Genomic DNA, 27,407 nt, shown 5'->3' on the forward strand with positions numbered 1-27,407 from the left:
CAGGCCGTGGTCACCCAGGAGCCCGATGTGCAAGGCAGGTGTGAGTGCCAGGACAGCATTCCTGGAGATGAAGGCCTGGAGCTGCGGTCTGCGGACTCGGCAGTGCCCGTGGCCATGACCCAGGCTGCTGTGCGGCCCTGGTCACCCTGCCTGGAGAACATGACCACTGCCCCGAACGGCCTCGGGCCAGGCCCCGCAGCCCCCTGTCCAGGCTCCGACCTGAAAGACCCCAAGATGGTGACCTCCCTTGCGTGTGGAAATGGAGTCTGTGGCTGCAGCCCTGGTGGCGACACAGACACCCAAGAAGCCAAACTCAGCCCAGCCAAGCTTGTGCGCCTCTTTTCCACCAGTCGGAAGAGGATGAGTGCCCACCCCGAGCGGCCCCGCTCCATGGTCCTGGTGGGCAGCTCCTCCACATGGAACACCCTCGCCTCCTTCCGGAAAATGGGATCCTTTAAGAAACTGAAGTCCTCAGTCCTGAAAGGAATTCAGAGCCGAGAGGGGTCAAATGCCTGTTCCAAGGGAGAAGCTTTGGAGCACGGCCTGGGAAAGCCCATCCCGCATGGCGCTGTCCCAGCAGCCCAGGCAAGCAGGGGCTCCCCTTCAGCCCCGAGACCAGCGTGTGGTACCCTCAGGCCAGCAGAGGGGGGCACACTGGATGGCTCCGACCTCGAGGACATGGACGATACCTTCCAGCGGAGCACACACCGCTCCCGCAGCCTCCGCAGAGCCTACGGCCTGGGCCGCATCTGCCTGCTGGATGCGCCCCAGAACCACGCAACACCCACGATAGCCACTGGCCAGGTGCCCACCATGTGTGAGATTCTTGTGAGGGATCCTGAAAACAACAGCCTGGGCTACAGGAGGAGCAAGAGCACTGACAACCTTGCCTTTCTGAAGAAGAGCTCCTTTAAGCGGAAGTCCACCTCCAATCTTGCAGACCTCAGGACGGCGCATGACACCCAGGTGCCACAGAGGACCCTGAGCAGTTCCTCCACTGACTCCCAAAAGCCTGGGTCAGGGAGGACCAAACGCTGGAGGAGCCCGATAAGGGCCAAGGACTTTGACAGAGTCTTCAAACTTGTGAGCAATGTGACTGAGGCCGCCTGGAGGAGGGAGAGTCCCAGGAGTGGGGCCCCGTCCCCTGGTGAGGCCAGCCTGAGACTCCAGGCACACAGCCGGCTGCATGACGACTACTCCCGCCGCGTCTCCAGGAGCACGGAGCAGGACAGCAGGCGGGGCGGGGCGGTCATGCATGTTTCCACTGCAGCCTGCACCGTGGCCGCTGGTTTCAGCTCGGCCACCTCTAAGGGGCCCCACGTAGACGCTGACACCGCCATATTTCCTCTTGAAGCCAAAAGTTCCTGGGCGGTGGAAAGCGACAGTCCTTGCGCTGGCAGCTCCTCGCCAAGCCTGATTGTCCAGGATGTGTTGAGCAAAGACTGCTGTGACCCAAACGCTGGCAGCCAGTCCACATTTGACCCTGAGCAGCCTCCCACTCCTCTAAGGCCCGCCACACCCAAGCCCCAGAGCCTTCAGAGCCCCGGGGCAGGAAGTGCCAAGTGTCACAGCAATCACGGTGCCCCATCCGTGAGTTCGGAGGAAAGTGATGGAAGGGCGGAAGGGTCTGCTCAGAGAGAGCCAGGGCCTGTGTCCTTGCAGGGTCCTGTGGAAGCCACACATGGTGTTGAGGGCAGCAAGGACCTTTTGGTGACCACTGGTGGGGCAGCCAGCCCAAAAGAAGAGGAGGAGGAGGAGGTAAGGGCAGTGGTAAGGTCCCTCATATGGGCGACCCTGCTGCGGGAAGGCAGCTTGCACAGAGGCATTCTGGCCTCACCTGGAGGTTCCCATGCTGCACAGGTGTTGCCCTGGGTCCCTAACCTGTCATGGTCAGTGGCCTTCTGCTGACCTTGTTGCCCTTACAATATTAGTGGGAATGGGAGTTGTCAAGTTGCTGTTTACCAAGTTCAGAAGTAATCTCTGTCTCCTTCGAAATGAATTTGACGATGTATGAGATTCATTGAGATGACATTTGCCACACCTTTCCTTCAAAAGATGTTTATTGAACATGTACCAGGTACTAGATTCTGGGGGAAAAAATAAGTTGTGAACAACTGTGTTCTGTTCCATGCAGTTCTGACTCATATATTTCTTCTTTATAAGCTGTTTCTGTAAACCTTTCCCACAAAGTGCATATAAGTGAAATTCTTTCTGTTAAGAGACTGTTACCTGTCCTAATATCACAGCACCTTTGGGTGTCACTTGACCAGCTGGAAACCTCTGTGACTGGCAGTGCCTCTGCTTGAGTTTTGCTCATGCCCATTAGCCTCATCCCACCCATTCTGCCCAGCAGGCTGCATTAGGCTTGCACTGCCAGCCCAGATCCCATGCCTGCCAAGGGCATACCAGGGATGGAGCAGCAAGGGGTGTGTGAGTGAATGAGCATGGAGTCCAGCCTGTGCACACAGCCAGGCATGTCAGCTGTTGCAGCAGGACAGGCAGCTCCAGGTGCCGGCTCCATGCAAGGCTGTGGCTGGAACAGACGTACTGCAGCTGGCTTCTGCTGCAGGCACCAGCTTGTGGACAAGGGGAATGTGGTGACAAGTGAAATCTCAGAGATACCAGGAACTGCAGAGCCCCAAAGAGGGTGTTACAGCATGTCATAGCCTGGTTCTGATCTGGGCTCCCAGAAGGGCCACAACTCTTCTCCTCGTTACCTGCATTACAGCAAGCAGGGGACGTGTTTCTGGGGAACATGTTTCACCCCATTGTGTTACAGCTCCTTAAATCCCACTGCCCCACTCCAGCATGCAGCTCTTGGGCGGGTCTAGCCCTGCCCTTCCTTTTGCATGTGGCAGCTGCCTGGTGCTGGTGGAAAGCGGGAGAGTTATAGTGTTACAGCTTTGGTTGAGGGAATCCCAAGGTTTGGGTCCCCAGAAGAGTTACCACTCTTCACGCCTGCAGTCCAGGGGCATGTGACTGCCTGGAGCTTGGTGAGCTGGCCATAAATGTGTTACAGCCCCTTTAACTCCCACCTGCAGCTCGGCGAGCCATCCAGGAAAGTGTTACAGCTCCTCTGGCTCCCACTGTTGGGCAGGTCCCACATCCAGGAAAAATGAAGTTATGCAGACAAATGGAGGGTGAGCGAGGCTGAAAAGAGCTTTGTTTGGTGATCGAACAGCTCTCAGAGGATAGGAAACCTGGAGTGGGTTGCTCCTCTCTGCAGGCAGGTAGTCCTAGTGAGTGGCTGAGTCTGGGGATTTTATGGGCTCAGAATGGAGGAAGTGCATGCTGACGGGTCCATGGGCAGGCCTGGAAAAAGCAGTACTTGATTGGTTGAAAGGCATCGAGGAAGTTCTCACTCCAGGTCGCTGACTTCACCCAGAACTGGCATCTGTGCCCTGAGGTTTCAGGCTGTCCCTGGCTTGAAGATGGGGTTTCACTGGGGACCTGCCTCTTCCCACCTAGGTACCTGTCCACCGCCCACCACCATCACTAAGTCTGTTTAATTTCCTAGGAATGAATTGGGAACATGCAGTTTGGTACCTGTCAGCCTTTGAATGATGCTTGTTTAAAAGAGGTTTTTATGATGGGTTATTGTACTTATTTTAGAGTAGATCATAAGCACCTCATGAATTGACTCAGCTAATAGCTGTCAAGGTTACAGCAGCAGGTTTTTTTCATATTCTATCAAACATCCGGACAGCTTTATAATTTTCACTTTATAAAGCACTCAGTAATATTACCTTACGTAGCTGGAAGATGGCGAAATGCATTCATGTGTATATGTTGCAGATTATTCTTCACATACGTTTCTAGATTGATCTGCAGGTATAGATTGGTGCTTGCCATAGAGAATAATCCCCTAGCAAATGCCCCTTCCAACCCATCCCTGGGGAGGACCTCAGTTTTGTCTTAGTGCCTACAGATAAATGATTGCATAGCCAAATTTGCAAACTCAGAAGCCAGGACAGCCTCTGCACTGTCCATCTTGACCATTGCTATACAGACAGACCTGGTTAGTAGAACCTTTGTAGAAAGACCTAGAAAGTAGGACTTTTGCAGAGTGCTTTCAGATCGAGATTAGTCTCCAGTTTCCTTGGGCAGCCTGAGAAGTGAGACTGCACATTGTCTGTTACCCGAGATTTCCTGTGGAGAGCTCAGTTTGAGAGGTCTTGAATATTGAGAACTGTCTGTTCATTCGCATATTTGAGCCTGTGGAGCAGTTGTAAGGACATAGGAATAGTGGCCAGACTTGGGAAGGAGTTCCAGTTCTGCTGGCTCCAGTTGGTACAACTGACCAAACCTCACTCATTCCTGGGTGAGATGAAGGGTAACATTCCTTCCACTAAACACCCTGCCTGCCCCACTCGTAGTTTGGAACCTCCCCTCCCTAAAAAAGGATTTGTATATGTATGGAGAGTTTTTTATGTTAAAGATTCTATTTTATATTCTGCTTAACAAAATTATTTTTTAAAAAATCATTGAACTATGTTATTCCTGAGAACCTGTTAAGTGAATATGTATGAAGTAGTGTGTAGTTACTTGCCAGGGTGATTTTGACCATTTTATGGTTTTATGCGTATATTTGCTATTCTTAGTTATATCAAATTTAATTTCTACCCACAAAAGATCACCAAAGATAGAAAGCAGAACAATTATATTGAAATTCAGTTTATTAAAGGTGCACACATGTTGATAATCCTACAAATTTGCCTCCAGATATTCATCACATTTTTCAGTTGCATTCATTTCTTCAAAAAAAAATTTTTTTTTTTATTCAGAGTCTCATTCAGTTACCCAGGCTGGAGTGCAGTGGTGTGATCTCGGCTCACTGCAACCTTCACCTCCTGAGTTTAATCAGTTCTCACGTCTCAGCCTCCCAAGTAGCTAAGATTGCAAACGTGTACTAACATGCCTGGTTAATTTTTGTGCTTTTAGTAGAGACAGCGTTTTGCCATGTTGGTCAGGCCGGTCTCAAACTCCTGGCCTCAAGCAATTCACCTACCTCAGTCTTCAAAAGTGCTGGGATTATAGATGTGAGCCACCACGCCCGGCCTCAAAATTCTTACATAGCACATAAAGCTTCCTCTTGTACTTTTATTTATTTTCTCAAGACGGAGTTTCACTCACTCTGTCGCCAGACTGGAGTGCAGTGGTGCATCCCAGCTCACTGCAATCTCCATCTGCCGGGTTCAAGCGATTCTCCTGCCTCAGCCTCCCCAGTAGCTAGGATTACAGGCACTCACCACCATGCCCAACTAATTTTGTTGTGTTTTTTGTAGAGATAAGGTTTCACCCCTCTCGTACTCTTTTTTTTTTTTTTTTTTTTTTTTGAGACATAGTCTCACTCTGTCGTTCAGACTGGAGTGCAGTGGCGTGATCTCGGCTTACTGCAAGCTCCGCCTCCCAGGTTCATGCCATTCTCCTGCCTCAGCCTCCCGAGTGGCTGGGACTACAGGCGCCCGCCACCTCGCCCGGCTGATTTTTTTCTATTTTTTTTAGTAGAGACGGGGTTTCACCGTGTTAGCCAGGATGGTCTCGATCTCCTGACCTCGTGTTTTGCCCTCCTTGGCCTCCCAAAGTGCTGGGATTACAGGCGTGAGCCACCGCGCCCGGCCTGTGCTCTTAACATGTATGTCAAAAAGAGAAGATACAGTTACGGCTTTACCCATAACTTACACGTTGCATCTTACACACTGGAAATGTGCGGTGTTACTTGTAGGGCAGTGCTTGTGAAGGAGAACCTGAAACCTTTTTTTTATTTTGGCTTTGAGAAACAAAATGCAAACTAAGGGAAACAAACGGAAAAAGTGTGAAACACAAGGTTTCCAACCTTCATGAGTTAAAAGCAGTTTCTGTCTATTTTATAGCATTACAAAACCAAATTTCAGTCTTTACTATATTTCAATATACAGTATATTTGTTTATTCAGCTCATTAACAGTGTAGGGTTCTACTTATAGGATGAAAGCAAATTTAAACTGTTGAATAGGAAAACGTTGTAAACATATATTATGGTGTTATTTAAAATATTATAATGTACTTTTCAATAGGGAGAATAATTTCTATTTAGAACCACTTATTTATATCATACTACCCTAAAAATAACAAAATAATCATTGAAACATTGTAAGCAGTTTCACAAGATGGTGTGTGTATTGCTGTGAAAAAGAGCTGGGAAAATGTCCTGCCGCTTTCATTTACAAAGCATGCTATGCTCCTGCCACCTAGTGGTCAGCTTTAAGAGCAGTGGTTTGTTGAACAAGTCCTTAAGCTTGGGACCTGTTGTAAGTTACAGGTTGCATTTACTTGTTGACAACGCTGCCCTTTGCCTTTCGAAGGTGTTGCATAGGAGTTTGGAGCGTTCATGCTGCTTCTCCTACCACCTCACAAGGAGAAACCGCTTCCTTAGTGAATGGAAACTCAGGCAGCAGAGTCAGTGTTTCATGTAGTGCTAAATATGCCATGGAAAAAACTCTTAAATGACAACCAGTTGGACCCCTCTCCAGGGAGCTTTGGTAAGCTACAGTCTCTTGGCACATGTTTCTAGTTGAGTTGGGACCCTGGCTCTCTTATTAAAAGATCCCCGGCAACCGGGGCCAACTGTGGAACTTCTCCTGGCACAGGTCTTCTCAAGGGTAGGAAACTTCATCTGCCCCTGGGGATGGTAAGAGCCAATGAAATTATGGATGTTAAACACTTAGCCCACCGTTTGACACTGACTGCCTACTGTGTAGTTATCACTGTTTAGATGGTTTTTCCATCCTAGATTGGCATGGCTTTTTAAGACAGGGAGGTTAAGGTGGGTTCTTTCCAGAACTCTTTTTTCAATGTAACACTGTTACAATCTTACAGGGGATGGAGAAATTCTTCAGTTAGTTTGACATCATGCTACTTAAAAAAAAAGCATAAGCATTAATTTCCTGCACAATCCAATATGTATATTTTAATGCAACCATGTACCCAACCAAATTTGTTGAACACATGTCAGATATAAGAGACCAGTCAGGTATGACTCTATAGGGCATGTGGTGATGCCAAGGAGGTTGTACCTGTGCCCAGATACACCTAAAACATAGGAGAACTTGCTGGATTAAATTCCATAAAAGTGGTAAAAGCAAAATGCTATGGGTTTCAGAGGACTTGCAGTTCTCACCCATGTACCAAATCAAGGAAGGCTTCATAAGGGTGACTAAATCTGATCTGAAGGAGGAGGATTTCTACAGATGATTATAGAGAGGACAGGGGCATTTCAGTAAGGTGTACAGTAGGTTGCACATGTGTGCAGAGATATTCTGTGATTGGAGAGAATAGGAAGTAATGTAATTTGGTTTGATATAGAGGAATAATCCAAGTTAAGATGGAATCATTAAGCAGAAGTCAAGCAGTGCATAAGGAATTGTCATGTACCTCACCACTCAACACCTGCTGTGTGAACAGAAGAGGTTGAAACAAAAACTCTGTCTGTGCTCTAATGGGTTCGGAGTCCAGCTGGTGACAGGAATGTGTGCAGGTCATTATGATGTAGTGGGAAGGGCTCCTCATGCGAATGCACTAAGTGCCACAGGAGCCCCGAAGGTGGCAGAATTAAGAACCTGGGCTGGAAAGTGGCAGAACTGGGGACAGTGGAGTGGGGTCTTTAGTGCCTCGGGCAGCGGTTGCAGAAGGGCACTGGACTTCCAGGCTGGCGGGAGGAGTGAGGAACAGGAGGCGGATGTCGCCCCTGAGCTCAGCTCTGCTGCTTACTAGTCCTCCACCTTTTCTAAATCTCATTTTCCTCGCCTGTAAACTGTGGGTGGTAAGCATCCTGACCACATAGGATTGTTGTGAAGATTAGCTGAGGTGATGCGTGGACTTAGCACGGGGCTTTGCATATGAGTTTCTAGCAAAGTGATGCATCTCTTTGGTCAGAGAGCTGCAGATGGGTTGCAGAACTTCTGTACAGGGTGGCTGGGTGGAGAGGAGGGAGGTAAAGTTAAGCAGGTAGGTCCGGACATCCTTAGGAAGAGCCTCGCTTACAGCTGTGAATTTGAACTTTACCCTATAAGTGGTGGAAAGCCAGTGACATTGTCAGAGCAGGGACACAGAGGGACATTCCGTGGCTGAGGTCAATCAGACCAGCTCTGTAGAGAGGCCTAATTTGCATAACATCAGCTCACCGGTTGTAGGTATGCAGTTTGATGATTTTTGGGAAATGTAGACTGTGCAGCCACCACCACCGTCCAGCTAAAGAACACTTGGCTCCCCTCAGAAGGCTTCCCCCTGTCTTTTACAGTCAGTCCCTGCTCCCACCCAAGACCAGGCCACAGCTGATGGGCTTTGTGTCTACACCTTTTACTAAGTGAACAATTCAGTGATTTTTGTATGTTTATGGAGCGCTGCAGCCATCACCGCAGGCTAAGGTTTTTTTTTCCTTTTTTTCTTTCTTTTTTTTGATTCATTTCTTTATTATTATTATTATTATTATTATTATTATTATTATTATACTTGAAGTTCTAGGGTACATGTGCACAACGTGCAGGTTTGTTACATATGTATACATGTGCCATCTTGGTTTGCTGCACCCATCAACTCGTCATTACATTAGGTATATCTCCTAATGCTATCCTTCCCCCCTCCCCACTCCCCATGACAGGCCCCTGTGTGTGATGTTCCCCTTCCTGTGTCCAAGTGATCTCATTGTTCAATTCCCACCTATGAGTGAGAACATGTGGTGTTTGGTTTTCTGTTCTTGCGATAGTTTGCTGAGAATGATGGTTTCCAGCTGCATCCATGTCCCTACAAAGGACACGAACTCATCCTTTTTTATGGCTGCATAATATTCCATGGTGTATATGTGACACACTTTCTTAATCCAGTCTGACCACAGACTAATTTTAACACGTTTTCACCACCCCAGAAAGAAACCCTGTGCCATTTACAGTCACTTTCTTTTCCTAGCCCCTGCCTCAGATCTGTTTTTTGTGTCTATGATTTTACTTTTCTGGATGTTTCATAGAAATAGAATCCTGCAATATGTGGTCTTTTGTGACCGGCTTCTTTCACTGAGCAAAACCTTGATTTCAAGGTTTGTCCATGGAGCATGACTGGTGCTTCCTTCCTTGTTAAGGCTGCGTAATATTCCAGGGCGTGGTTCTCTAGACCACACTTTATTATCCGTTCATTTGTCAGTGGAGACGGGTTGTTTCTGCCTGTTCACTATTAGGAGTGATGCTGCTGTGAATACTTACATACAAGTCCTTGGGTGGAAATGTGCTTCCTTTCTCTTGGGTGGATACCCAGGGGTGGAATTGCTAGGTCCTGTGACAACTCTATGTTAAACCGTCTGAGCAGCTGCCAAGCTGCTTTCCAAAATGACTGTACCGTTTTAGATTCTCAGCAGCACCGTATAAGGGTTCCAGTTTCAGGCCGGGCATGGTGGCTCACGCCTGTAATCCCAGCACTTTAGGAGGCCGAGATGGGCGGATCATGAGGTCAGGAGATCGAGACCATCCTGGCGAACACAGTGAAACCCCATCTGTACTAAAATATACAAAAAACTAGCCGGGCGTGGTGGCGGGCGCCTGTAGTCCCAGCTACTCGGGAGGCTGAGGCAGGAGAATGGCGTGAACCCGCGAGGCGGAGCTTGCAGTGAGCTGAGATCCGGCCACTGCACTCCAGCCTGGGCCACAGAGCGAGACTCCATCTCCAAAAAAAAAAAAAAAAGGTTCCAGTTTCTCCTCATCCTTGCCAGTACTTGATATTGTCAGTATTCTGGGCTCTAGCTATTCCAGTGGGTGCAGAGTGGTATTTCATTTTGGCTTTAGTTAGCATTTCCCTAATGACTAATGATGTTAAACATCGTTTCATGGGGTTATCAGCGATTCATGTGATCTGATTTAGTGAAGTGCCCATTCAGATCTTTTGCTCATCATTTCATTGCATTCTTTGTCATCCTCTTATTGAGCAGTTAAAGCTTCTTTATATTTCCTGGCTACCTGTCCTTTATCAGATCATATGATTATTCAGGGTTCTCTAGAGGACGAGAACCAATAGGATACATATGAAAATCAGCTGGTGTGACTAAGGCCAAGTACCCAGATCTGCCATCTGCAGCCTGGAGAACCAGGAGGCCAGACGTGTAGTTCAGCGTGAGCCTGGAAACCCGAGGACAAGGTGGTGAGGTGGAGTGCTGGTGTGAGTCATGGAGTCCGAAGGCCCAAGAACCAGGAGCTTCGGTGTTTCTGGGCAGGAGAAGGTGGATGTCTGCCAGGAGAGGAGGGGATGCCTGGCCTTTTGGTCCTATTTGACCCCTCAGGGGATTGTAGATGTCTACCCACATCCTTAAGGGCGAATCTTCTTTACTTACTCTACTGATGACTGATTCCAACGCCAGTCTTTTCTGGAAACACCCTCACAAACGCACCCAGAAATAATGCTTTATCAGCTTTCTGGGGATTCTTGCACCCAATCAAGTTGACACATCAAATTAATACGAATTGCAAGTATTTTCTCACAATCTGGCTTGTCTTTTAAATTTTTTAATACTTTTCTTTTTTGAGACAGGGTCTCACTCTCTTGCCCAGGCTGGAGTACAATGGTGCAATCACAGCTTGCTGCAGCCTCAGCCTCCCAAGGTCAAGCAATCCTCCTGTCTCAGCACCACCCCAACCCAGTAACTGGGACTACAGACACACACCACCACGCCTGGTTAATTGTATTGTTTTGCCATGCTGCCCAGGCTGGTCTCGAACTCCTGAGCTCAAGCGGTCTGCCTGCCTTGGCCTCCCAAAGTGCTGGGATTACAGGCATGAGCCACCTCTCTCAGCCCAATTTTATAATATTTTTTAAAGAGTCAAAGTCTAGTTTTGATGAAAATTCAGTTACCAAATTTTTGTAGTTTTCTGTACATCTAAGAACTCTAAGATTACAAAGATTTTCTCCTGTGTTATTTTCTGGAAGTTTTATCATTTTAGCTCTTACATTTAGGTATATGCCCCATGTTTAGTTGTTCTTGTGTGTAATAGGAAGATTCATTTTTTAATATATGAACATCTGGTTATCCAGCCTCCGTTTATTCAGCTGCCTATGCTTTTTGTACTACAGAGAATATAAGTTTGCATGTTCCTCTGGATTCTCATTCATTTTTTTCTGACAAAAACATTCAAGAATTTGAATCACAAAATTAGAGTTGGAAAGATTTTTAAATATGGTATTATGTGTGCTTTCAAAAAATATTTTTCTAATGAACTGAACATGTTGTTATAGGGACATCTGCCCTGCTGTGACAGCTAGTGTTTTATGATATTTCCTAAATAGTATGCCTAGGGTAGACATACAACAGACATCTTCTCTTATAGGGGGCTTTTTAGTGTGATGTGAAGAGAATCCATGTGCCTTTTGTGAGTCATCTTCGTGCTAGTTTCTGTTCAGTTCCTCCCAGAATGTTTTTAGCTTGTTTTGTTTCTTTTGGCTGGAGAAAAATATGAAAGAGAGAAAGGATCTCCTGCAGCAATACTAAATCATAGAAATTCAGATCATGAGTCTAAATGTGAAAGTAGCTTTTTACTTTAACAATTGAGTCATTTTCTAAGTCAGTTCGTAAAAAAGAAGTTTCCATTTGCTCGGAAGATGTTTATGCTCTCCTTATGACCTGTTTTTCAGTGGAAAGTTTCAAAGTATTTCTGAAATGGTGCTCAACATTCGAGTCAGGCATTTCAGTACAAACTAGTTAAAACTTGCGAACTATGTACTTCTGAAGTTGTAGGCAGAGTGAAGACCCCCGGGATGCAGGCCAAAGCCACAGAATCCTGGGCTCACCCAGCACTGCTGACAGGCTATAGCACTTCATACACTTAAAAGAAAAAAACACTGATAAGATTATTTCTACAAATGCAGAATCTAAATAAAATTATCATATACCTGTAGCTTTGAACTTTCCAGTGGCTCATTTCTACAATAGTTTCTCTAGTGAAATGCCATTAAGTAGGATTTTCTCATTAAAAATAAGGGGGGAGGGAGACAGAATCATACCGCTATACCTGCACAAGAGACTAAATGCCAGCTTTTATAGAAATTACCACCATAACCACTTGCAATCAACCTGTCATGATGTACTGCATCTTATTAATGCTGTGTATGTTAAGCTTCCTGAAGTTTAAGCTATTATGGGAACCAATATCATGGTATATTGTTCAGTGTTTTCTTAATTAGCGCCTCGTTTTAATTTGTGGATACGAGGGCGTAATCAGACCTTACTGAAGTACTCATTACAGAAAGGTACATTTCCATATTCTCCAGGGGGAGAATTTTAGCTTGATGACTAAGAAACTGATTTCAGTATGTTTTTCTCCTCTTCTGTATTTCTCTTCTTGAACCTCTCTATAACAATTAACATCAAAGAGCACCCAGGGTGGAATTGCTTCCAGCCTGGCTCGGTGACACCGATTGATTTGGCTGTGTCTGCCGTGATGGTGAGGATGAGAAGGGATGCCATAGGTTTTGTTGGTGGAGGTCAGAGTACTCATTGCCACAAGTCACTGTATAAACTGAACATTACCTGTTTCTTGTACTTCCGACAGTCTGGGGACAAAACCACCATTTGCAACACTCTGGGACAGACTTCAGGGAGTCAGCTGGTGTGAGAATAGAGAGAGGGGCCCTGTGGGTTGGAGACGATATAGCACTCATGGCTGCTTGCTGCCCTGCACTGATCTAGTAACTTTCTAGGATACCAGGATCCACATGGCTGCCAGCTAGCCATTCCCAACTTGAGTGGTCAGGAAGCTGGATGGTATAAAGTCGTTGGGCCTTGTTCTGCTGAGGTCTGTCCTAGTTTTATTGCTAACTAGCAGTATATTCTTAAGAAAGACACTTGACCTACTTAAGCCTCAACTTCTTTAAAAATTGGGATAATAGTACTGCCAGAATTAAATGAAATAATGCATGTAAGGTACTTACCACAGTGCCTTGGAACACGGTAAATCCAGTAAATAGTAGCTTTTATAACATAAATCGTTATGATTAAAATTACTTCCTTTGGTCAGACATTTCAGTACAGACCAGTTAAACTTTGCAAATAATATACTTCTAAGTTATAGCCAGAGCAAAGACCCCGCCCTGAGGTACAAACCAAAGCTGCAGATTTCTGAGCCTCACCCAAAGCTACTGAATTAGAGTCCCTGAGGTTTAGACCCAACAATTTGGACTATCAGCAATCAACTCGAGAAAATGACTTTTGTCAGCGCAAACTTTGAGACTCACTCTCCAGCCTGAGGCTCCTGTAGGTATAAAGTGTCCTGTACTTCTCCAGAATAGAGTGGTGCTGTGATTTAAGCCAGGGAGACATGCCAGGAAAAGAGAAAGATTGCTTTTAATCTTTTTTTTTTTTGATTGAACAGTATTATCACTTGAATGTACGTTTCTACAGACAAAAATTCCCTCTGGCAAAAAATGAAATAAAAACTTTTCAAGCAAGAAATGGTGCGATGAAGAATTTGTCTGGCTAACGTGGTGGCTCATGCCTAAAACCCCAGAAGTTGGGGAGGTCAAGGCTGGAGGATCACTTGAACTCAGGAGCTCGAGACCAGCCTGGACAGCATAGTGAGACCTTGTCTGTAACAAAAATAAAAAGTTAGCCAGGGTGGTGGTGCAAGCCTGTGGTCCCAGCTACTCAGGAGGCCACGGTGGTAGGATTGCTTGAGCCTAGGAGATTGAGGCCACAGTGAGTTGTGATTGCACCACTTCACTCCAGCCTGGGTGACAGAGTGAAACCCTGTCTCAAATCAATGAAGAATTTGGTCTAAAATATGTTGAGGAGTGTAAGTCTAGCAATTCCTCCATCCACTACTGAGAACTGGAATTTTTAGCAACTCATCTAGGATTTTAAAAAGTAACTGTTTCTTGAAAATAAGAATATCAATAATAATAGCTCAGATTGATATGATGCCTTTTCAGTGAACAAAGTTCCATCGTGCAACACTGTTGCATTCAATTTTCGCAGCCACCTGTGACATAGGTGATTTTTGTATTTGCTTTAACAGATGAATAAACTGAGGCTTGGAAAAGTTCAAGGACTGTCACATAACTAGTGAGGGGTGGGGCCAGGCCTGTAGCTCAGTCTCCAAATGGGGAAGGAGGCCTCGAATCAGCATCTGCTTTGCGATGTGGCATGCAGACTTTCTCACCATTGACTAGCCTCCTCATTTCTTGAGGAATCACTTAATCTTTCTGATCTGTAAAATAGAATTAAATGCATCTACTTCAGAGAGCCTTTAAATTAAATGGTATCTTTAACAACAACAAAAAACACAGCCTCATTTAAAAAATGGGCAAAGGACTTGAATAGACATTTCTCTAAAGAAGATATGCAGGTGAGGCAGGCGGATCACCTGAGGTCAAGAGTTTGAGACCAGCCTGGACAACATGGTGAAACCTTGTCTCCTAAAAATACAAAAAACATTAGCTGGGCATGGTGGTGCGCACCTGTAGTCCCAGCTACTCAGGGAGGCTGCTGAGGCAGGAGAATCGCTTGAACCCAGGCGGCGGAGATCGCGGTGAGCCACATTGTGCCACTGCACCCCAGCCTGGGTGACAGAGAGAGACTCCATCTCAAAAAAAAATACATATATATATGTGTGTGTGTGTGTATGTATATATATGCAAATGATAAAGTATATGAAAACATCTTCAGTGTCACTAATCATTAGGGAAATGCAAATTTAAACCACGGTAGATACCACTTCACACCCATTAGAATGACTACTATAAAAAAAATAAGTGTTCACAAAGATATGGAGAAATTGGAACCCTTGTGTACTGCTGGTGGGAATATAAAATGATGGTACAGCCACTGTGAGAAACAGTGTGCTGATTCCTCCAAAGTTAAGCATAGAATTACTGTCTGATCCAGCAGTTCCATTTCTGGGTATATACCCAAGAGAATTGAAAGCAGGACTCAGGCAGGTATTTAGACACCCGTGTTCATAGCAGCACTATTCATAAGAGGCAAAACAAGGAAACAGCCCGAATGTCCGTTGATGGACAAATGGATAAAAAAGCATAGGGCGTACACGAACTGTGGAGTGTCATTTACGCCTTAGCAGACATGCTGCAGGCTGGGCGCAGTGGCTCACGTCTGTAATCCCAGCACTTTCGGAGGCCGAGGCTGGTGAATCATGAGGTCAGGAGTTCAAGACCAGCCTGGCCAACGTGGTGAAACCCCGTTTCTACTAAAAATACAAAAAATTAGCTGGGTGTAATGGTGGGTGCCTGTAGTCCCAGCTACTCGGGAGGCAGAGGCTGAGGCAGGAAAATCTCTTGAACCCAGGAGACAGAGGTTGCAGTGAGCCGAATCACACCGCTGCACTCCAGCACTGGTGACAGAGTAAGACTCCATCTCAAAGCAAAACAAAACAAAACATGCTGCAGCGTGGCTGAACTTTGAGGACATTGTGCTAAGTAAAATCAGCCAGTCACAAAACAATAAATACTGTATGATTCCACTCATAGGAGGTCCGTAGAGTAGTCAAATTCATAGAGACAGAAAGTAGAGTAGTCACTGCCAGGAGTTGAGGGGGAAGAGAGTATTTAATGGATACAGAGATACATTTGGGAGAGATGAAAAACTTCTGGAGATGGATGGTGGTGATAATTACGTAACAGTGTGAATGTACTTAATCCCACTGACTCATACACCTAACAATAATTAAAATGGAGCTGGTTGCAGGGGCGCATACCTATAATCTCAAGCTACTCAGGAAGCCAAGATGGGAAGATCACTTGAGGCCAAGAGTCTGAGACCAGCCTGGGCAACATAACCAGACCCCCATCTTACAATTTTTAAAAAGTAGTCCAAATTGTAGACATTTTATATATTTTTGTATATATAAAAATATATATTATATAATATATAAACATGTTTACATAATATATATAATATATTAAATATATAGAATGTAAACATATATAATAAATGTATAGTGTGTAAATATATATTATAAATAATAAATATATACAATAAATATGTAAAATATATATATTTTTTACCACACACGCAAAATTAAATGATGTACTGTTAGGTTAAGGGCATGTTTCAAATATTGGTATCATGGTTGATAAATTTGCATCCCACTTTCTCTTGTGACTCCATGTGTACCATTCTTGCCTCTGAACTTGGGTCATATCCTGCTGCACAAGTTCCAGCCCAAACCAGTTCTTCTCCTTGACTTTTTTTTTTTTTTTTTTTTTTTGAGACAGAATCTTGCTCTGTCTCCCAGACTGGAGTGCAGTGGCATAGTCTCGGCTCACTGCAATCTTCGCCTCCTGGAGTCAAGCGATTCTTGTGCCTCTCGAGCAGCTGGGATTACAGGTGTGCACCACCATTGCCGGCTAGTTTTTATATTTTTAGCAGGGACAGGGTTTCGCCATGTTGGCCAGGCTGGTCTCGAACTCCTGACCTCAAGTGATTCGCCCACCTCGGCCTCCCAGAGTGCTGGGATTACAGGCATGAGCCGCTGTCCCCAGCCCCTCCGCGGTGTTTTAGTGGGAATGTTTTGGCTGGTTGGGATGGGCTGGCTCTGCTACGGTGCTTCAGTCCTTTTCTGGCCATTTGTTTTGGGAGTTCACTGGGTGATACAGGAAACAAAGCCACCTTGGACTGCAGGGTGACTCCAGGGCCAGAGCAGTGCCATGTTTAGTAGGTCAGTGCCACAGGTAGGGGACAGGCGGCTGAAGCCTTGTTTACAGTTTGTGACCAGGCAAAGGATTACAGCCTCACTGCTTACTGTGTATTATATGCTTTTCACATGTTTACCGTGAGGATACCTTGTACATTTGGCTTTGCGTTTTTACTCTTTGTGGTATAAATTTTTCATCTGTAATTCTTTAACTGCCAGGTTTTGAATTAAACCTACTGGAAATATTTGGCAGCAGAACACATTAGATTCTTGTATTCCTCAGTGAAAATAAAAAAGAAGCACTACGGGTGCTCCTTGCGATCTTGCCTTTCCTTTGTGATGGCTCCTCTGTGCAGAGAGTCCATGTGGCCCGAGTGTCTGTGGTGCATAGCACATCAGAGGTGGGTGTTTACCTGCTCAGGGAGGCCCTGGACTCTTACGAGTTTCAAGCAGGTGTGATACAATCATGTGTAATTAATAAAAGTATAGAAGCTTACTGTTGGCAAGGACCCATTACCTTGTTCCTCATGTATCTGAGTCTAAGTAAGACACCTTCAGAACAGGATTGTTGAGAATGGGGGGAGGAAAATTGCAGTTCATTTGTTTGTAGAGTGGCTCAGGATTTCAGGAGATGATGGAGGAGATAGGGACAGGATGGCTGACTCCCTTATCTGAAACGTGGTCACTGATTTTGAAATACTTAGTGGTCCTCAATCAGTAATTAAATGAAAGTAAGTTTATTTATATTGTGGGATGGAGGCCAGGGACAGGAGAGTATGAAATTATAAGGAAAGATAAACAACAGTCTGGGTATGATGGCTCACACCTGTAATCCCAACACTTTGGGAGGCTGAGGTGGGTGGATCCCTTGAACCCAGGAGTTTAAGACCAGCCTGGGCAACACGGCAAAACTCTGTCTCTGCTAAAAATAGAAAAATTAGCCAGGCGTGGTGGTGCATACCTCTAGTCTCACCTACTCGGGAGGCTGAGGTAGGAGGATCACCTGAGCCTAGGAGGCTGGAGTGAGATTGTGCCACTGCACTCCAGCCTGGGTGTCAGATAGAGACCTTGCCCCCCCCCCAAAAAAAAACAAACAAAAAAAAAATAGAGAAAGACAACAGGTTGCTAACGTATTCAGAGCTAAAATATGGTTATTACTCTTGAAATACTAAGTCCTCCTCAGTCAATAAGTTTAATTTCCAAAGAGGAAAGTAAGTTCATTTTTATAAAATCATGTTTTTTCACTCATTGAAAATAACAAGTTTGAAAGTAGACCTCTGTATTCTTTAGCATGTATTTCAGAGTAACACATGTATGTATTACAATAGCATGTATTCAGAGATGAAACATGTTTTAAGATGTGGTCATTATGTGCATTTATTTCATAATATGATGGCTTTAAACTGTCTCTTTACTCTTAATTAGTCCAGGCATAAAATTGCAACCTATGGCCAGGTATGGTGTCTCACACCTGTAATCTCAGCATTTTGGGAGTCTGAAGCAGGTGGATCGCTTGAGTTCAAGAATTCAAGACCAGCCTGACCAGCATGGCAAAACCCCATCTCTGCTAAAAATACAAAAAGTAGCCAAGCAGAAGGATCACTTGAGCCCTGAAGGTTGAGGCTGCAATGAGCCGTGATTGTGCCACTGCACTGCAGCTTGATGACAGAGTGAGACCCTGTCTTAAAAAAAAAAAAAAATTGCAACCTACCGGTTTGTTTTCTCTACCTGGATGTCAATCTCAGCATCGTGTTACTATTGATCTTGAGATGGCAGGATGGTCTGGATGTTGTACTTGAACCTAAAAAACAGAACTCCCTTGAATAATTATTATTGAGGCTAAGGGAGAAAACCATCAGCCTGGGAGTGTTGGTTTTGGGGTGAGGGTGGTGACACTTGTCTGTGATGTGAGTGAGGGAGGCAGGTGAGGTGAGGGGCACAGGGGCTGGGATGGAGTTTGTCACTGTCATGTGGAGTTCATTCCTTTCTTTAAACTGAAGAAGAGCTCAGCTACACTGATTTCTCCATCTTGTATTCTAAGACTTCACTAGTGATTACATTTTTCTTAAGTACTAGTGTTTTTTATGCTCATGGAACTGGGCTCATAGTATTAAAGTAAGTGTTCTCCATGAACTTCAGTATATTTGCATTTTTAAATAAACTACCATATCAGTCTATAAAACAGGTTATATACAAGGCTGTAGGGTCACCAGCTGTGTTTTCAGCATCTTTTATCATCCATGTAACACATTCAAGGACAATTAAAGTATCTAATATCACCACCATGCTCTTCTCCTACTTCAAGGGAGATAAACAGTCATTGTTTGAAAATGTTTAACAAATGACCAAACTGTTTCCTGAATCCAAGGGACAAGGCCACAGTTTTCTGGTTATAATAGTTGCTTATTTTTTTGTTGTTGTTTTTTGGAGACTCTTTAAATGATGTCAGGATTACTGACATGCACGTAACCCCATTCCGTAGTAATTAGAAAAGTTTAGCTTAGTCACTTGTGCTTCATTTGCTGTCAGAGTTCCACCAACCACTGGAGATTCTTACAGGTTAAAACCTAACATCCTAGTAAAAAAATGCAGCACATTTGTAAGAATGTAGCCCAGAGTTATTATTTATTTTTACCTACAGGCCATAGAAAGAGTAACCCAGTAAATGATGTTTCTACTTCCAGTATCGTGCCTGGTCTGTTTCTGGCCCAGGCCCTGTCCCAAGAGCCAGGCCTGAGAAAAGAAGGGGCAACTTAACAACCCTTCCCAAGATGGTCCCGAAAGTAGCGGAAACTGTGAGGGGTGCAGCAGAGCCATCTTGAACAGGCACATTTGTGAGATGGCGTCACTCAGTGAAATGCAGGGCGTTTTACCATTTACTTAGTTTTGAACTGGGTCAGAGGCCGTCCCTCCTCTCCTCCACTTTGCATGGGTGACTGGGCTCTTACAGGAGCGCCTCCCCTCACAGTGGCTGTTCCTCAGCCTGCCTGAGCGATGCACGGAGCCATGCCTGGACCGGTGGAAAGAGCCGGGGGTGGAGGACCAGGAAGCCCGCCTGGTGGCTGGCCCCGTTTGTGGGGCACCTCCCCGCGTGCCGGGATAATTCACTTCCCCTGCAACACACACACCCCATTGAGGGCTATGAAAGCCAAAGTCAGCTTAGACAGACAGATGATTCCCCCAGGCCAGGCATGGCAGCTCACTTTTGTAATCCCAGCACTTTGAGAGGCCGAAGCGGGAGGATTGCCTGAGCCCAGGAGTTTGAGACCAGCCTGAGCAACATAGTGAGACCCCTATCTCTACAGAAATTTAAAAATTAGCTGGACCTGGTGGTGCATGCCTGTAGTCTCAGCTACTCAGGAAGCCAAGGTGGGAGGATCACTTGAGCCTGGGAGTTCAAGGCTGCAGTGAGCCGACATCGTGCTACTTACTCCAATCTGAGTGACAGAGTGAGACTGTCTCAAAAAAAAAAAGGAAGAAAGAAAAGAAAATTCCACCTAATTGTTACAGAAATTAAGGATAGGAAACCTAATATGATTTACTCCATGAAACAAAATCGACTCTTCGTTCCATACACGACGGGGGAAGAGGGCCTAGGCAAGGAGAGAGAAAAAGAACATTGGAAAGAAGTGAAGGTCAGGACTGTGGGAGGAACCAACACAGAAGAGTCCAAGCCAGATGCATGTGCGTGACTGTGTCTACACACACATGGATGAATGGAGAAATAGCCCAGAGAAATACACAGGGCAGAAGCCAGCAGTGCAGACTGCGTGTGTGATCAGCTCGGGAAGGCTTTTGGGGAGCAGCATCAATTGCTGCTAAGGGTTTTTGTTACAACCCATAAAGCCATTTTGCATCTTTCTTACCTACTGCTGTTAATGGTGGGGTCATGTCTAGTGCTGGCCTTCCAAAGATGAAATGAAAGTTCCTGAACTAGCTTGCTTGCTCTTACCTTTCAGTAAATCCATTGTCTTCTCATCTTAAAATGGGGGTAATTATGTCTTCTTTGCTTCTTGGAAAATATAATTATGGTTAGATGGGAAAGCAATTTGAAAATCTGATTTCTAAGTGAATGTAACATGTTATTCTTTTGGTGTTAAAAATACCACCCCCTCCCACAAGAAAAAATGTAATTAAGGCTCAAACTTATCACTTTCTGCATATGTAAATATTTCCTTGTTCCTGCTTTCAACTCCTCAAAATATGGCAATTCATCTGGGATCCTATGCGTTCCCCTTACCCACTTAAAATCCTGGGACAGATCGTTGCAACACACAAAAACAGGCCTGTGCAGGGTATTTTTGGTTATGACACATTAATTTTCATTTAAGGGACATTGGGTAATGAGATATAGTTCTGGGATAGTGAGATGCTACTTTTTTGACTTTATAAGTTGTAAGGCCTAAATTTTCGTTTTTTAAGAATTGGAGCACAAGACTGATGCCCTAGATACTCTTAAGTGTTGTCATCTAACCCTGGAATGTTAGATATTTGTGATATTGTCTGATTACAGACCTTTCTCACATTATACAAGAGGTTTGTCTCATGTCTTGAAATATATTGACATCACTCATCAATACTTCAGAATCAGTACCTCACACCCATCCTCTTAATTCATACATGACATATGTTACTACATTACAGCTCTTTTAAATCGTCTTACTTTACAATCCTCTCTCATTTTCTTTTATGCATGTGAATGTGTCATTCTGGGGTCTATAGGTTTTACCAGATTGCCCAGGGCACGTGTTACCGGAGCCTCTGATCATTGCCATTCTCTCTCCCCTCCCTCCAGCAGTTCCACATCTAAGGGAAGGAAAACCTGCAAAGCTCTGTTTTCCTTCTGTAAAAGTACATGCTACGTATGCAGGCTTTACAGAGGAGAGACGGAGGTTTCGAAGTCAGACAGACTGGGTTGTGAAATAGGCCCTTCCCTTTTCTGGCTCTATTAACATGAGCAAATCATTTCATCTGTTTTAGCCCTGGTGTCTTAATCAGTACAATTCTGTGAACAGGACCTGCCTCACAGGGTGGCTGAGAATGTTAAGCAAGGTAGCATGTGTGCCTGGCATAGGTCTGGCACCTCATAGGCATTCAGAAATTGCAGCGTTCACTGTGGTCCTCTGTGGCATCCACTGCTGAGGTGTTTTCCTTCTCACCTCGACCCCTGTATGTGAATTCTCGTGGTAGCCAGGATGCTGGTACCCTAGGAGAAAACTGGGGAGTCAGCTTATTGTATTTATATCATCTCCAGAAAACCTTTCGTATGCCCAGAGCCCCTGTGCTGTAGTTTTCTTCTGAATTACCTTGCTGTATGAGTTTCCTAGGGTTACTCTAACAAAGCACCACAACCTAGGTGGCCTAAAACAGTGGACATCTGTTCTCTCACCGTTCTGGAGGCCGGAAGTTTGAGATCAAAGTGTTGACAAGTCCACAATCACTCCAAGGTGCGAAGGGGGCTTCTTTTTAGCCTCGTCCAGCTTGCAGTGGCAACTGGCCTTCTCGGGTGCCCTTGGCCTGTGGATGCATCACTCCAGTCTCTGCCTCCGTCCTCCCGTGGCTTTCTCCCTTTCATGTTTGTCTGTGTCCAAATTGCCATCTGCGTCATAAGGACACCAGCCATTGCATTGCAGACCACCTAACCCAGGGGGACCTCACTTTAACTTTATTCCATCTGGAAAGACCCAATCTCTAAATAACATCTCACGGGTACTGGAACACTTGCTGTTTGACTTCCTTTAGGTTAGGCCTCTGAATGGATATAAGAGAAATCAAGCTATTTTGTCTGAATCTTTCATTTTTCATCTGGTTAATAATTTGTTTTCACTGTCGTTTCAAGGAAATGTTTTAAAGTGTCTCACTGGAGGTAACAAAGCCTATATTGGCTTTTTACTTTTACAAAGTAAAATATGAAATCTTACAGGAAGAAAATATGTAATAGTAAGTAAAACACTTTAAAATATATGCGGAGAGGCCAGGCACTGTGGCTCTCACCTGTAATCTCAGCCCTTTGGGGAGGCAAAGGCAAGTGAATTACTTGAGCCCAGGAGTCTGAGACCAGCCTGGGCAACATGGTGAATCCCTGTTTCTACAAAAAATAAACAGATGAACTGATGGGGTGGTACGCACCTATAGTCCCAGCTACCTGAGCAGCTGACATGGGAGGATCACCTGAGCCCAGGAGGTGGAGGCTGCAGTGAGCTGTGATTGTGCTGCTGCCTGGGCAACAGAGTGAGACTGTGCAAAATAAATAAATAAAATAAAATATATGGCCGGGCGCCGTGGCTCATACCTGTAATCCCAGCAGTTTGGGAGGCCGAGGCAGGCGAATCACGTCAGGAGATCAAGACGATCCTGGCTAACAAGGTGAAACCCTGTCTCTACTAAAAGTACAAAAAAAAAAAAAATTAGCCGGGCGTGGGTGGCGGGCACCTGTAGTCCCAGCTGCTTGGGAGGCTGAGGCAGGAGAGTGGCATGAACCCGGGAGGCAGAGCTTGCAGTGAGCCGAGAATCACGCCCCTTGCACTCCAGTCTGGGCGACTGAGCGAGACTCCGTCTCAAAATAATAATAATAAATATATGCAACGAGCAAGAGTTAAAAGGGCAGTAATTCCACTGGAAAGTCTGTTTACAGAAGTTTATGACTTGGTGTAAACTGCCTGTTTTGGAGCTGATAGAGCTCTGGCTGGATTGTCTGTACTAGGGCGGAGCTTCTGACATCGTGGAAGAGGGTAGGTCTTTATGATGGTGTTTTAAGTCAAGAAAGACTCTTCGGAGGACATGGCTGTTGCCCAGGCGCCTGTTTTCTTTGGTGCATCCATGGGCCCTGGCAGCCCGTGCCAGAGTCTGAGGTAGGCTCTCACTTGTGGAGAAGTTTGTTTGGTAGTATGTGTGTATCTACAGTTCCAAGTAGAATCACAACCAAACTACATTCCCTGGAATGAACCTGGGTAGTATTTGAGAAGTACATAAACTTTGCTTTAAAAAAAAAAAAAGATTGAATTTTAGAATATCCATCAAAGTTCTAATTTGTTTCATAAGGAATTTAACCATCTTTTGGCTAAGAATCATGTTTTTGAATGTCAGCTTAAATCTGAGAGTTTTCCCCTATCTTTCTCTTTGTACTTTTGCTGGGGTAAAATGGACATTTCAATTTATTGTATTATCCTGTTGGACTAAGTTTTTGCTGTTTTTAGAATATGTGTACCTTGTAGAGGGATGTGTTTCTCCTTTATATTTTCATTGGAACTGTATAAATACTGAGCATAGAATTACAGTTGTTTCTTTTTGTTGTTGTTTTTGACAAACGGGTCTTGCTTTGTCTGCCAGGCTGGAGTGCAGTAGTGCAATCATAGCTCACTGCAGCCTCTACTCCTGGGCTCAAGCAATCCTCCTTCCTCGGCCTTCCCAAGTAGCTGGGACCACAGGCACATGCAACCACGCCCTGCTATTGTTTATTTATTTATTTATTTGAGATGACATTTCACTGTGTTGCCCAGGCTGGTCTCAAACTCCTGGGGCTCAAGCAGTCCTCCTGCCTGAGCCTCCCAAAGTGCTGGGATTACGGGTGTGAGCCACTGTGCTCCGGCCAGCGTTGGTTTTGTGTGCTCTACTGTGCTGACTCTGAGGCATGATGTGTTAAAGGGATGATCCCGAGTCCTGCCCCCCGCTGTCTACTGACCTGCTTGGAGCTCACCTGCCTGTACCCAGCATTGTCACTTGCCTGGAGCAGTTCCTTGCTTTTGGCGTACTGAGAAAAAGCAAGGTGCATGTTGCGGTAAGTGTAAAACCGAAACAAACCAGACCCCCAAAAACTAACTGAAAACAGAACAGAGCAAAGCACTGCACGTCCGTTTGTGAGCAGGTGGACGGCTCCCTGCCTGTGGTCTTCTTGTCCTTCTGTTTTTCTAGCGTGTTGTTCCTGAACCTTTTCATTACAGGGCAATAATGTAATTGGGTTGATTCTCACCACGTACTTAAGTTGTCTATGCCATTTGATTCGGTAATTTAGGCTATCTTAATTTGTTTTTCATTTGTAATAGAGAAAATAGTATTAAACTTTTTCATGATTTCTCTCATATTTTCCTATGGCAATGCTGAAGAGGAAAAACGTTTTCCTCTACACTCTTTGACTCTGTTCTTAAGGCCTGTGAATTAAATTGGCAGAGAACAGATTAGCAAAAGAAAAGGACATGTTTATTCACATGCCTGCGTGTGTGCGTGTGTCTGTGTGTGAGAGACAGAGAGTTCATAGAAAAATGTGGACTCAGGCAGGGTGTGGTGGCTCACTCTGTTTATCCCAGTACTTTGGGAGGCTGAGGTCAGGAGTTCAAGACCATTCTGGCCAACATGGTGAAACCCCGTGTCTAGTAAAAAAAAAAAAAAAAAAAAATATATATATATATATATATGTAAATTAGCTGGGCGTGGTGGTGCATGCCTGTAATCCCAGCTACTCAAGAGGCTGAGGCAGGATAATCGCTTGAACCTGGGAGGTGGAGGTTGCAGTGAGCCAAGATCACACTGTACTCCAGCCTGGTGACAGAGTGTGACTCCATCTCAAAAAAAAAAAAAAAAAAAAAAACAGTGACTTCCAGGAGATGGTTAGAATGTAAGCTGTATTGTGGCATCTTACTAGGAGGGGAGAAGAGAACTTATGGGAAAAACAAGTGACTTTTAGGAAAGATAATAGGCTTTCAGGAAAATACATGAGTTTTGTGACAGTGTGTGGGTGTGGGTTCCCCTCTTTTCCCTGGTTGCAGTCAACTCCAGGAGAGGATTTGTGACAGTTCTTTTGAGAGGCTCTGCTTTTAGGCAGGTAACAAGAGTTCAGTGGAACAAAGCCTACTCTCAAGCCTTCAGCTCACAACTGTTTGTATGCGATTCTGGATGCCGTCAGTGGAGGAGAGAATTAGAAGGGGCAGCCCCGGCAGGAGGGATCTGTGGACAGCAGCAGAGGGAAATTGCTGGAACCTGCACGGGATTGTCTTTTGAGCAGAGGTGAAGTGGCCTTGCAGGAAAACTTGTGGAATATAAATCACGAAGCCCATCGTTTTGTGTCTTTGTTGCCACTGATTAACTGTGTGGCCCTAGGCAAGTCCTGTCACTTCTTTAGGTCCCAGTTTTCCTGATTTGAAAAATGAGGGGTTGTAGTAGAGTATTTATAAATCCCACACTGTGCTCTTTGCTCTTCGCTTCGCATTCACTTTTTTTTTTTTTTTTGAGACGGAGTCTGGCTCTGTCGCCCAGGCTGGAGTGCAGTGGCGCGATCTCAGCTCACTGCAAGCTCTGCCTCCCCGGTTCCCGCCATTCTCCTGCCTCAGCCTCCCAAGTAGCTGGGACTACAGGCGCCACCACCACGCCTGGCTGATTTTTTGTATTTTTAGTAGAGACAGGGTTCCACCGGGTTAGCCAGGATGGTCTCGATCGCCTGACCTCATGATCTGCCCCTCTCGGCCTCCCAAAGTGCTGGGATTACAGGCGTGAGCCACCGCGCCTGGCTTTTTTTTTTTTTTTTTTTTTTTTGAGACAGAGTCTCATTCTGTCACCCGGCTGGAGTGCGGTGTTGCAGTCTCAGCTCACTGCAACTCCACCTCCCAGGTTCAAGCGACTCTCCTACCTCAGCCTCCCATGTAGCTGGGATTACAGGCACCTGCCACCACACACCTGGCTAATGTTTCTGTATTTTAGTAGAGAGAGGGTTTCACCATGTTGGCCAGCTGGTCTCAAACTTGTGACCTCAAGTGATCTGCCCACTTCGGCCTCCCAGAGTGCTGGGATTACAGACATGAGCCACCGCATCCGGCCAGTGTTGATTTTCTTAATGCCTTTTATCATAGCTCATCATTGGTCACCAAACCACTATTTCAATTATGGTTATTGAAGTATCAGCCTATTGAATCAGCCTATAATAATAGATTTGGTTATTTTGATTAAGGTTTAGTTGTGTCTTCGTGTTCTAGTACACAAATAGCTGTTCTAATAAACAAGTAAATCAAGAAAACCTGAGGCAGGCCATGGCGGTGAGAGGGAATGTATGGCTTGTTCTTTTTGAATACCTTCCTGTATATTGAGCTCACCTGACTTGTTCGCATTTGAAAGGTCTTCCATAATGGCCCATGGAGGCGAGGTTCATCACAGGATGAGGAAAGGACAGAGGCACAGAGAACCCCCAGGAGGAGATGGGGCTCTGGGAGACGGCCAAGGCCTCGGCCGTTCTCTGACTACGGCCAGCTGGCCAGCCGCAGTTTGTCTATTCCTGAAGACTCGGTTGCTGCAGACCCCCAGAAGGAAGACCGTGTGAACGAGGACCCCCAGGCAAGCTTGACTTCTGCCAGCCCTGAAAACCAGAATGCTCCAGTGGGCTGCCCCAAAGGAGCCCGGAGAAGACGCCCCATTTCCGTGATAGGTGGGGTCAGCTTGTATGGGACCAACCAGACGGAGGAACTGGACAGTCTTCTGACACAAGTAAGATCTGGTGTGCACCTCCCCAAGCCAGCAGAGGCCCTCCAGCTTCCTGCCTCTGTTCTCTCTGCACACTAAACTGGATCTGCTTTTTCTCTCGCATTCTCAAGGGCAGCACCGTATGCTTAACCACCTTTTCTTCCTGACTCTGTGAAAACATGCGTGAATTCAAGCTAACCATCTGATGTTTGGATGCCTTTTGCTAATCTTTCTTTCCTGGGATCTCAAATAATACTTAAGACTCATTTGCTGTTGATTTCTGAATAACCTGAGATTCTAACCAGGG

The 27,407-nt window shown here is 45.4% G+C and overlaps 1 protein-coding gene across 1 annotated transcript; it reads left to right on the forward strand.

The window, feature by feature from the left end:
- Nucleotides 1-27,199, forward strand: LOC115894546. The gene is made up of 2 exons (XM_030922019.1): nt 1-1,758; nt 26,759-27,199. The coding sequence occupies exons 1-2, from the start codon at nt 115-117 to the stop codon at nt 27,197-27,199; spliced, it is 2,085 nt and encodes a 694-aa protein (XP_030777879.1). The 5' UTR covers nt 1-114.
- The last annotated feature ends 208 nt before the right edge of the window (nt 27,200-27,407 follow it).

This window comes from Rhinopithecus roxellana, chromosome 18, assembly GCF_007565055.1.
Source record: "Rhinopithecus roxellana isolate Shanxi Qingling chromosome 18, ASM756505v1, whole genome shotgun sequence".
NCBI classification, from domain to species: Eukaryota; Metazoa; Chordata; class Mammalia; order Primates; family Cercopithecidae; genus Rhinopithecus; species Rhinopithecus roxellana.